The sequence below is a fragment of the Hyla sarda genome, chromosome 2 (assembly GCF_029499605.1).
Source record: "Hyla sarda isolate aHylSar1 chromosome 2, aHylSar1.hap1, whole genome shotgun sequence".
Taxonomy (NCBI): domain Eukaryota; kingdom Metazoa; phylum Chordata; class Amphibia; order Anura; family Hylidae; genus Hyla; species Hyla sarda.
The window spans coordinates 219,279,159-219,291,915 of NC_079190.1; the positions used below are offsets into that span (position 1 = coordinate 219,279,159).

A 12,757-nucleotide genomic window follows, 5' to 3' on the forward strand; every position below is an offset into this window, starting at 1 on the left:
GCATTCTGAACATACATTACTACCAGATAAGTGCAAATCATGCTTCTCCACTACAGACGGGATACCATGCACACTGGCCAGTTCTGGTACAACCCAGCAATACCAACTACAGAGACCACATGTCTCCAAGATGCAACACAGAACTTCGTAAAAGATTTCTAAACAAAGAAAATGGAACATGTATATTTCATGGACAAATCAGAAAGAAACCAGTGGAAATGTGGTTCAATAAAACCTTGTTGCAGTATAGGCAAAAAAATAATAATTCTACATTATTAAACAGAATATAGGTAAAAAAAAGCACCTAAGTATTACCAACCTATTAATGATCTATGTTTTACAGCAGTGACAATTGATTTGTGCCACTTCGGATCCTGTTGACATCTAGCTAGCTCCGAGGGAACAGTCAGGTTAGTAAGTATTACTTCAGCCCAAATTTGGGTCCTTGTGCTATATAAAGCACATGGGACTACATTAAGAAAGCAAGTGATTCTTTATCTACATACTACAAGGAAAAACAAACCAAAAATGATAAATAAGTGTGACAATTAGCACATCCACAGTTTTAGGTTTCTTATGTAATCATGTAAACATGAGTATATATTAAAACTAAGCAATAGAAAATAATGTAATGATAAGCCTGAGAACGAACCTTAGAGCCATTATGAAGTATTAAAAAAGACTTGTCTACTATATAACTCTTCCCTGGATTAAAATGATAGGAAACCACCTGTTAGTGCAAAACTTGAAAGCATTTATCTGCACTACTAGAAACTGGCCATGCATTGAATTTTTTTCTGAATATAAGTAATGGTTATTATTAAAACAGCTGCAGAAAGGTAAGAGGATAAAAGATAGATGGATGTGGAAAAGCGGCATATTTGCCACAAAACATACCAGCTACCATGCATACATAATGCTCCTGCTTCACAATGGGGAAGGACAATCCTATCTGCTCTCTGTGAACAATCTAGATTATTGGCATGGCACAAGGAAGCTAAAAATAATATGGAAACCCTTCCATACTTCAGATATTTTGGACTGGATTGGCTTACATGAAGCCTGGCATTGTTTAAAAAAAAACAAAAAAAAAATAAATAAAAACTTGATCACCTGAAATATAAAAAAAAATTAATAAAGATCCTGTGTAATGAGAAATTCAAGTATTTATTTTAGAGTGACACAAAGTGCCGCTGTTCTGTACATGAGAACGCGAGATCGTGAGAAGAACAACTGGTAGAGAACAACTGGATAAGGACCATTCGTGAAGCCTGCATTCAGCTGTGATTAATGCCTACTGAAAAACTAAAGGACTAAAAACAGATCCTCCCCAACATATCGCAATGCTCTTTGTGAATGATATCATAGGTTTTCTAATGTGATATACCATAGGCAATTCATTTAGTACAAACCATACTCCTCTTGTTATATTTGTGGAGAATCAACAGTATTCTAGGTATTGGCATGCAGTTCTATAAACATAATGTTCTGTAGAAAACACAGAAAATGTTGATAATCCCTTTTTAGCAGGAAAACAAGGCATACCTGTATTATTTCTATTCATTCATTGTATATCAAAGCACTAGCCATGAAATTTACATTATCCAGGTACAAATAAAGTCTGACGACCAGAAGATTCAACTGATATTGGGTAAGGATAAGTAAGCGAACTAGTGCAAAATATAATGTGGCCCAAAGAAATCCAGCAGATACTATTTCTTACAGACAATCCTACTGATTCCTTCCAAACTTATCTCACCGGCTTGAAGTTCATATCCAACAGCACTGCAACATCCAAAAAGTGTTTTTCTTTAGCCATTTACCTCTCTTTATGACCATCATGTCCCCGTATTGATTTACCATTTCATTCCCATTATAGATCAGACCAAAAACAATTAAAATAAGAAACAAACAAAAAAGATCCTATAGCATTTAAGACCAAGTGTTGCACATTTAGTGGCAGTGCTGAAAGAAAACCAAGGTGTTTTGAGTGCAAATGTTTATAGGCAAGTACATGTATTGTCGTCAATACACATTTCCTATGGGGTGATCTTCATAAGTATCAAGTGGAAATGTCACAGGATATGCTGCCATGTTCTCATTCAGCCCATACACTTGTAGATTTGTTTGGGTAGTTGATCGCAAAGCTTATAGCAGCAATGCTTTTCAGTGCCTGCGAGAGGAAACAAACAAAAAAGATTGTTAAGGGCATGCTCGTATGGCTAACCGCTACATGTTTTTTTGCCATGGAAACCGTGCTGATTTCCGTGGCTAAAACATGTCAGCATCTGATACTCCAATCCAATTTAATTCAATGTGAGGCTGGGAACTACACAGAAAAGAAGTGACATGTTTCTTCCTGTGAATAAAGTCAAAGAAAAATTATAATAGCCAGCTCACCGCTCATAGCAGATCAGTCTCTGGGCACTTGTTTTAGGAAGCCAGGATGAAGCCGAGCAGTTTCCTCGGTGCAAGTAGATTTCAAAGAAAGGGGTATCCAGCTCCCAAAGAAAAATTAGAGGAATTAAAAGTCCAAAGTATAATGATTGAAAAAATTGAAAACGCTAAAGAAAAACACCCAGTGAAGGTAAAAACTCCTACGCGTTTCGGACTATTGGGTCCTTAGTCATGGCAAAGGAGGAAAATATTAGCTGACCTTAAATACCTTGTGTCTAATAGCACATGGTGTCAGGGAAACCCTAATCCCTGCCTGGAAGCTGGCCTCTCATCACTTCCTGGGGGGGTTACAGCAACTCAGTAAGAATTAACCCGTTCTTGTAGAGAAGAAAAAAAATCTGCATAAAAGCTGTGCGAAAGAAGGAACAGTACAAAATAATTCCTCAGATCCAAAACAGTCTAAAATTTCTAGGTTTTGAGTAACCAAAATAAATAGGATATGGAAAAATGTAAATAATAATAATAAAAAGATAATATGAAAATCCAAAAAACCAACAAAATCCCAAAGAAAAATAAAATAAAATTAATATATGACATGTCATTGCGAGAGTTCAACCCTTGCGGGTAACGTGAATCAAACCTTAATATCCAAAATGCCTCTCTTTTGAAAACTGCATGAAGCCAATCTCCTCCCCTCTGGGGGCGAGGTACACGTTCAATTCCTTTAACCTGAATGAATTATGGGTCCTCCGTATGCACTTCCAAAATATGCCTACTTAGACCAGAGAGTGCACGAGAACCACTACTTTCTCCTTGTACATGAAAAGGTTTGTAAAAACGCTTCTTTGGTTTTCTTGAGGTGCAATTTATAAAAGATTTAATTTTATGAATTTAACCATTTGCAAGTCAATGAAACTGTTTAGTGTGTGTCATGTATTTGCATAGGTTGCACCTCATACGCGAACATTTAAAATTTCCCACTGTTCTTAACCAGCACTCATTTCGACTTTCTTTGAAGTCGCTGTTTGACAATCTTCCCTGTAGTGATTTACCCTTTCTGGCCACGATTCTGACCCAGTTACCTAGAATTTGACAGTTGTCCTCATTGTCATACAATACAGGTAGGTGTTTCTGTATGATAGTCCTGATCTGGTTGAAATGGGTGCTGTAGGGAGTAGAGAAGGTCACAGGTAGATTAACCCTTTTATGGCCATGTGTTTTTGCCTGATTTGTTTCTGAACCAAGATAAGCATTGCGGTTTTTACTGTCAACTATGTTCTTTGCCCTGTTTAGAATGTTAACACCATAGCCTCTTTTTCGCAACCTCGTTAATATGTCATGACATGACTCTTCATATGCGACATTGTCTGATGAAGCCCTTATAGTCCTAACGAATTCTCCTATTGGGAGATTACGTATCGCGTGCTTCGGGGGGAAACTCGTGGCAGACAGAGTTGGTTTTCTATATAATTTGGAATGCACATGACCCTCAATACAATCTCCATACAGTGTCACATCCAAAAAATGTATACATTCTCCACCCCATTCCAGGGTGAACTATAGGTTCATTGCATTGTTATTAATGAAGTGAGAAATTCATCAATTCTCTGTCTGCCACCGGACCACACTAGGAGGAGGTCATCCATATATCTGCCAGCGTAAATATATCGTAAAAAAGAAGCGTTTTTACGAACATGTACAAGGAGAAAGTGGTTCTCGTGCACTCTCTGGTCTAAGTAGGCATATTTTGGAAGTGCATGCGGGGGACCCGCAATTCATTCTGGTTACAGGAATTGAACGTGTACCTTGCCCCCAGAGGGGAGGAGATTGGCCTCAAGCATTAAGGTTAAGTTAGATTCACGTTACGTTGCGATGATTTGTCATATTTTTATTTATTTTTGGGGATTTTGTTAGTTTTTTGGATTTCTTATTATCTTTTCATTATTATTATTATTTTCCTTTTTCCGTATCTTATACATTTTTTGGTTACTCAAAACCTATGAATTCTGGACTGTTTTGGATTGGAGGAATTATTTAGTTTTGTTCCTTTTTTCTTCTTGTGGTTAAGTTATTTTTGTATGAATCGCACAGCTTTTATGCAGATTTATATGGCAAATCTCAATATTTTTCTTCTCTACAAGAACGGATTAATTCTTACTGAGTTGCTGTAACCCCTCCAAGGAAGTGATGACAGACGCCAGCTTCCAGGCTGGGAATAGGGTTTCCCAGATACCATGTGCTATTAGACACAAGGTATATAAGGTCAGCTAATATTTCCTCCTTTGCTATGACTAAGGACCCAGTGGTCCAAAATGCATCGGCATAGTTTTTTTTTTTTTCCTTCACTGGGTGTTTATCTTCAGCGTTTTCAATATGGATCATTAAACTTTGGACTTTTAATTCCTCAAATTTCTTTGGGAACTGGATACCTCTTTTTTATGTCTCTTCCTGTGCAGTTACAGGCTGAAGCTCCCATTGAAACCAGCTTTAGGGTAGCACCTTGCCGTATTTTGCTGCTGCATATTTTCCTACCCATTGAAGTCAATGGGTAGCAAAATCAGACATGTGACCTTACCCTTAAAGAGATTGATCTGAGGGCGGTCTGATTTGCCCATAGCAACCAATCACAGGTCAGTTTTCATTTTACCAGAGCAATCTGAAATATGGAAGCTAAGCTGTAGCTGTTGTGGGCAAAATCAGACAGTTTTTATCTCAGACAGATGAATGTAAGTCACTGAATAATATGAAGATTGTTAGCCCAGTTAGGGGTATAGCTATAATATCACAATTCTGTCCCTGTGCTGCATTCAGAGTGGTATAAGGGTAGAGTCACATGTGCTGTATTTTTCTGTGTATTTTCTGCAACTGACTTTGCTACCCATTGACTTTAATGGATAGGAAAATACACAGCTGCAAAATACGGCACATGTGACCCTACCCTACTGTACTATTAGCTTCTTCATTCCTCCTCTACAGTACAATACACCACATTTTAAGCTTCACCACATGACTTACAGGGGGCCATTTATGAATTTAAATCTGCCAACCTAATGGCATTAAATGCTATAAAATGAAATTGCCTGATCAATCCCCCCCCCCTCTTCCCACAACACCATCACTCTAGAAGCGCCTGGTCTTTATTTTCCTGCAGGAATGATGTACGTTACATCCATGTGACCTCTACAGCCAATCACTGCTCTTGGTTGTCCATGCTAGCATCCCCACTGAGGCCAGTGAATGGTTGTTGTGGTTACATGGATGTAGAGCAAGTCATTACTGCAGAGCAATAAAAAAAAAAAAAAGCACGGATTTAACCAGTCTATTGTTAAACAATCAGGCACCCAGGCATCTGAAAAGGGGACAAGATCATGCCACATGTCTGTCCCTGGTTCTCTGTTAGATCACCTCACTATTATAGGAATCTATGGTGGTTGTCACTCATGCGGCATGACCCAGTAATGTAGGATGAGTGGCGTGCCTCCTTAACTCCTTGGGGACGGCGCCCATTCTAACCCTAAGGACGGGATCATTTTTTGCAATTCTGACCACTATCACTTTAAGCATTAATAACTCTGGGATGCTTTTACTTTTCATTCTGATTCAGAGATAGTTTTTTTGTGACATATTCTACTTTAAGTTCACAGAAGAAAAGGCAGTGGATCGCACTCACCAAGTTCAGTTCTTTATTCCAACTTCATCAAGAAGTACATAGGTGGAGGTGGGGGGAGAAGGCAGGAGCTCCAGAACAAGTTGTTTTGCGCCTTTCTGGCGCTTCCTCTTACACCAGCTTGAGGAAGCGCCAGAAGGGCGCGAAAAAACTTTTTCCGGAGCTCCTGCCTTCTCCCCCCGCCTCCACCTATGTACTTACCTGTCTTCTTGATGAAGTTGGAATAAAGAACTGAACTTGGTGAGTGCGATCCACTGTCTTTTCTTCTGTGAACTGATCTGTGTGTCTGCTTGGAGTCACGCACCACCACTGTCAGTTATACGCCGTAGCCGCGCTGTTGCTGTAGTGCATGGAATACTACTTGCCCCTAGTTCTGTAGGTGCCGGATCCATATCCTCTCCCGGACACTATATTCTACTTTAAGTTAGTGGTACATTTTTGTCGATACTTGCATAATTTCTTAGTGAAAAATTCCAAAATTTTATGAAAAAATTGAAAATGTTGCATTTTTCTAACTTTGAAGCTCTCTGCTTGTAAGGAAAACAGGCATTTCAAATAAATTATATATTAATTCACAAATACAACATGTCTACTTTATATTTTCATCATAAAGTTGAGGTGTTTTTACTTTTGGAAGACATCAGAGGGCTTCAAAGTTCAGCAGCAATTTTCCAATTTTTCACACAATTTTCTAAATCGGAATTTTTCAGGGACCAGTTCAGTTTTGAAGTGGATTTGAATAGCCTTCATATTAGAAATGCCCCATAAATTACCCCATTATAAAAACTGCACCCCTCAAAGTATTCAAAATGACATTCAGAAAGTTTGTTAACCCTTTAGGTGTTTCACAGGAATAGCAGCAAAGTGAAGGAGAATGTTCGCATGTTCTTGTAGACCCAGTTTTTGAATTTTTACAAGGGGTAATAGGAGAAAAAGCCCCCCAAAATTTGTAAACCAATTTCTCTCGAGTAAGGAAATACCTCATATGTGTATGTCAAGTGTTCGGAGGGCGCAGTAGAGGGCACAGAAGGGAAGGAGCAATAATGGGATTTTGGAGTGTGAATTTTTCTGAAATGGTTTTTGAGGGGCATGTCACATTTAGGAAGCACCTATGGTGCCAGAACAGCAAAAAGTGTAGTGTAGTATAGTGTTTTTAGGGTACATTAACAGAGGCGGGGGTTCACAGTAAGTTTTCCGCTGGGAGTTTGAGCTGCGGCGGAAAATTTGCCACAGCTCAAACTTGTAGAAGGAAATCCACTGTAAACCCGCCCGTGGGGCGCGCCCCAAACCTTCAGCTGTGGCAAAATGACAACTCCCAGAATGCAGACAGACCGTACATGCTGGGAGTTGTAGTTTTACAACAGCTGTAGGCACACTGGTGGGGAACCAGTGAGTTAGAAAACAGACTCTAGCTCAGTAATTCCAACCAATGTGCCTCCAGCTGTTGCAAAACTACAACTCCCAGCATGTACGGTCTGTCAGTGCATTCTGAGAGTTGTAGTTTTGCAACAGCTGGAGGCACACGGGTTGGAATCACTGAGTTAGGAAACAGACTCTAGCTCAGTGTTTCCCAACCAGTGTGCCTACAGCTGTTGCAAAACTACAATTCCCAGCATGGTCAGACAGTCAGGGATGCTGGGTGTGTAGTTCTGCAATATCTGTCCCTTCAGATGTTGCAGAACTTGCAGAACTACAACTCCCAGCATGCCTGGGCATGCTAGGAGTTGTAATTATGCAACAACTGGGGATGAACAGTTTGGAGACCGCTAAGTAGTGGTCTCCAAACTGTAGCCCTCCAGATGTTGCAAAACTACAACTCCCAGCATGCCCAGACAGTCTTTGGCTGTGGGCATGCTGGGAGTTGTAGTTTTGCAGCTTTTAGAAGGCCACAGAGAAGATCACTTACCGCGATCTTCACTGCAGCCTTCTCCGCCGCACTTTCCGGCCGCCGCTGCTCCGGGATGCCGATTTCACCGGTCCAGGTAAGCAGGCCATGCTCCCCCCTCGTGTTCCCCCGCGCTCTGCCCCGACTTTGATCGGTGGCCAGAGCGGGGGAAATTAACTCTAACCCCCACGCCCCCCTCCTGCCATTGGTGGTCAGCCTGACCGACCAATGGCAGGGGATAGGAGGGGTGGCAACACTGCCACCTCGCTCCTATCCTTTAGGATGGTCGGAGCTGTCTCTGACAGTTCCGATCATTCTTATTTTCCAGGCGATCGGGTCACCAGTGACCTGATTAGCCCGGATCGCAGGCAAATCGCTGGTCTAAATTGACCAACGATTTGCCGCGATCGCTGACAGGACCCCCCCTAGGCATTGCCACGGGATGCCTGCTGATAGATATCAGCAGTCATCCTGGTCCGATCACCGCCCGGCAGTGATCGGAAATGCATCGCCCTCGCATCCCGTCACTTAAGGACGGAAGGCGTATCCATACGCCCTCCGTCCTTAAGTGATGGGATGCGAGGGCGTATGCATACGCCCTTCGTCCCCAAGGAGTTAAGGACTGCAGATTCTGTATTCTGCTTCTACCAATCAGAGCAATGAATGTACATCTTTGCGTATATACTACAGTCCCAGAACAAGCTACACAAAATCCCAACATACATACCTGTTCTGTGTAATGGGCGATTTGATCATCTGTGGTTAAACTAATAAGATATTCTTGTAAACACCCCAGGTCCTATAATGACAACACATGAAGAAAGAGTGAGAGACCTACCGAAAGCATTGTTCAGACACAAAAATTGACAATAACTAGTTACCATTTGCCATCAGTTGCTGAATAGCTATTTTAAAGTCACAACCAATATGGCTGCAATCGATTTTAAAAGCATATTTCAGATGTAAAAAAAAAACAAACAAACAGTTATACGGACTGGGGCGGTTGTAAAAAAAAATCCTTCTGTTTTCTGCTTCTGAGAAGGATTTGTCTCCACAGTGATTGCCTACTCAGCCAATCAGTGGTCAGTCACAAGTTAGTTAGTCAGTCTCAGAAGTTGCAAGCAGAGCAGGGTAGGAGCTCCTGGCTACCACTTAGGAGAGTATGAATTTTATTCCAACACCACATAAAAAACTTGGGGGCCGGGCTAAACTCTGTGCCAGCATTTAGCTCAAAAGGACACTTGATAAAAGCATTGTGAAGAAACTGCTGTTCTCATTTAAACAACAATGCTGTTAGTCAATGAGCTGCTGACAGTGGTGCTCCAAAATGGCAATTTCAGCTGAATGCCAGGTACAGTTTACACCCCACCCCTTTCCCACATTCTGATTCTAAGAGCATTTTATCCCCCAATGAAAGTGTGTTCTAGATTCTTTTGTTGAAGTGCTGCTTCGTGTATGCTTTTAATTAATGCAAGTCTTGTTTGAACTGCATTCAATGTTCAAATATGTACAGCTACTCTTAATGAGCTTTGACTTTAACACTTACATTTGCACAGTTCTCTGCCAGGAAGAACAATTCAGTGAGAGATCTGTGTAGAGGAAGAAGAACTCCAGAGCTAGTGCCATCTTGACAAGCTACATTTTCCATGGATGTGAAAAGTGGCCATAATGGTCTCAGCAGTCTGAGATCGCAATCTCTGTCAAGAGTAAAGGAAGAACACAAAGTAAGCTAATGGTTAAAACACAAACTGTGTATAGTACTGAAACCGCCTTCAATCACCCTTACCTCATTGTATGTGTTACTGATATTGTTCAAAAAAGTAAAAGTAGTAGTGAATAAGACTCTAAATCCGTAATTCTGAAGCATAATGTGTAATTGATTCATAAGTGGGAATTAGAGATGAGCAAATTTTTTAAAAATTCGATTCGGCCTATTTGCAGAATTTTTCCCAAAAATTTGATTTGATCCGAATAAATTAGCAGCAAATTTGTATTAGTAATATATTTTAATAATGTGTTTAATAAAGTGTGTGTGTGTGTTTCACTTTTTTTTCCTCTATTTTTTACATTTGCTAGGTAGTACTACTTCTTCCAGCATGGGACAGACGTATGGAACAGAGAGGTAGTACCGGAGCTAAAAGACATATCTCCCCGGGTGTCACTCCTGACACCCGCTGCGATCGTCCTGTATAATATATAGATGCGGGCGGCAGATGGGACGATCGCATCAAATGTCAGGAGTGACACCCGCTGTGATCGGTCCTCAACTGCAGGTACTACTACTCCCAACATGCACACTCTGCATTACTAGTATTTGCATTAACCTTAAGGACCCGGGGTTTTTCCGTTTTTTGCACTTTCATTTTTTCCTCACCTTTAAAAAATCATAATTTTTTTCAATTTTGCACTTAAAAATCCATATGATGGCTTATTTTTAGCGCCAGCAAGTCTAATTTGTAATTACATCAGTCATTTTACCCAACAATTTACGGCGAAATGGAAAAAAAATCATTGTGCGACAAAATTGAAGAAAAAACGCCATTTTGTAACTTTTGGGGGCTTCCGTTTCTACACAGTACATTTTTAGGTAAAAATGGCACCTCTTTATTCTGTAGGTCCATACGATTAAAATTATACCCTACTTATATAGGGTTGATTTTGTCGTACTACTGAAAAATAATCATAACTACATGCAGGAAAATGTATACGTTTAAAATAGTCATTCTGACCCCTATGACTTATTTTTCTGCATATGGGGCGGTATGAGGGCTCATTTTTTGTGCTGTGATGTGAAGTTTTTAGCGGTAACATTTTTGTATTTATTGGACTTATTGATCGCTTTTTATTCATTTTTTCATGATATAAAAAGTGACCAAAAATACGCCATTTTGGACTTTGGAATTCTTTTGCTCGTACGCCATTGACCGTGTGACATAATTAACTATATATTTTTATAATTCGGACATTTCTGCATTCGGCGATACCACAAATTGCATTAAATAAAAATCGCTCCCAACTAATTTCCTCTGCCCCTAAAAAAACACACTAATTCAGAGTCTAGTGTTAATAGCACTGCCATATCGGAAGAGTTACTACAACAACAACAAAAAAGTAGAAAGCCAGTTATGTTTGTTACCCAATACAGTAGTGATTATAGTACCATCTGTCGCCTAGTCCACAAATATATACCTATTATTACAGGTGATCCATTATACAGTTCCATTATGGACTCAGGCTATAGATGTGTCTCTAGAAAAGCTCCCACTCTGGGACAAAAATTATCCCCAAGTCTTTTTATAAGCACCAGGTCATCTGTACAAACATGGCTTACTACCAAGGGCTCATATAAATGTGGGCACAAAATATGCATTTGTTGTTGAATTCAGCTCCTATTCTACCGGAAAAAAATAAAAAATACAACAATATATGAATTGCAACACTATGCATGTTATCTACATGTTCTCCTGTACTACCTGCAAACTCCAGTATGTTGGATGTACCTCCAATTCTCTCAAAATTAGGACCAGGAAGCACATTTCAGATATTGCTCATTTTAACTCCCGACACACATCAATGGTGACCCAACATTGTGCCCGGGTACACCAGGGAGATTATTCCATGTGGAATTGAAAGAGTTATTCCACCTAAAAGAGGGGGCAATTTCAGGCAAAAATTGCTAGACCGAGAGGTATACTGGATTATGGAATTAGACTGTAGATTTCCCAGGGGCCTTAATCGTAGACAGGATGTGATTTTACATTATTATTATTGATAACATTTTATTATAAATAGGAATTACAATAATTGATTGTACCCCTGTCTACGATTGCGACCCTATGGTTCTCAATGCCTCTCTTTTTTATGGTTTTATGGTTATTGTAATTTACAGTTATATACCTTTGCATATATTGTATATGCTTATATAATTTATTTGGGAATTTATACCCTTTGTTATACATGTATATATATGCCTTTAACCAGTCCAGGCCATTACTATAACTATTATTATACCAATTTTTATAGTTATATTCTAAAAAGTGTTTTTTTTGTAATTATGTTAGTATTTTATATTGTGTCTATTTCTGAATGTATACACATGCTTTTGTATTTCCACTGTGGGATCTGGTGGGCGTGATTACACCAGGTGTTCACCTGGGTGTTTCCTTCCACCATTTCCCATAAAGGAATGGCCATTTCTTTTGTATCTTTGTATGAGTAAGGCTGGTTTTTCCGGCTGAAACGCGTAACCCTGTGTCCTGCTATCCTATGGCTTGAATCTACAATAAATTTTGGCTTTTATTGCACGTTATCCTGCGCTGGACCATCTATTTCTTCATCACGTTTATTTTTATTTACAAAGTTTTTTTATGGGAAAATGGGGGTGATTCAAACTTTTGATAAATGATATTTAAATGATCTTTATTAACTTTTTTTTTTTGCAATGTTATGCACACACTGATCTTTTACATTGATGTTTGTTATCCCATAGGATAACATAGATCAATGATTCTGCCACTTGACTGCTCATGCCTGGATCTCAGGCACTGAGCAGTCATTCGGCGATCGGACACCAGGAGGACACCTACAGCTGTTTGGGACGCCGCGATTTCGCAGCGGCGATCCCGAACAGCCCCCTGAGGTAACCGGCAGCAGTTTAGTTTCACTTTAGACGTGGCGATCAAATTTGACTGCTGCATCTAAAGGGTTAATAGCGCGTGGCACTGCGATCAGTGCCGCACGCTATTAGCCATGGGTACCGGCTGTTGTTAGAGGCCGGCCCGACCCGCTTTGACAGGGGGCCACGCGTT

General features: G+C 40.0%; 1 protein-coding gene across 2 annotated transcripts in view; it reads right to left on the reverse strand.

Moving 5' to 3' along the window:
- Window positions 1-1,075: 1,075 nt before the first annotated feature.
- ZZEF1 (zinc finger ZZ-type and EF-hand domain containing 1) overlaps window positions 1,076-12,757 on the reverse strand; it is a 192,308-nt gene continuing 180,626 nt past the window's right edge. For both annotated transcript variants that reach the window (XM_056556404.1, XM_056556405.1), the window contains exons 53-55: window positions 9,496-9,646; window positions 8,677-8,748; window positions 1,076-2,173 (exon numbers count right to left, since the gene is read on the reverse strand). In XM_056556404.1, coding sequence (XP_056412379.1) covers window positions 2,099-2,173; window positions 8,677-8,748; window positions 9,496-9,646 — 298 coding nt within the window. In that variant the 3' untranslated portion in view covers window positions 1,076-2,098. The remainder of the gene's footprint in view (window positions 2,174-8,676; window positions 8,749-9,495; window positions 9,647-12,757) is intronic.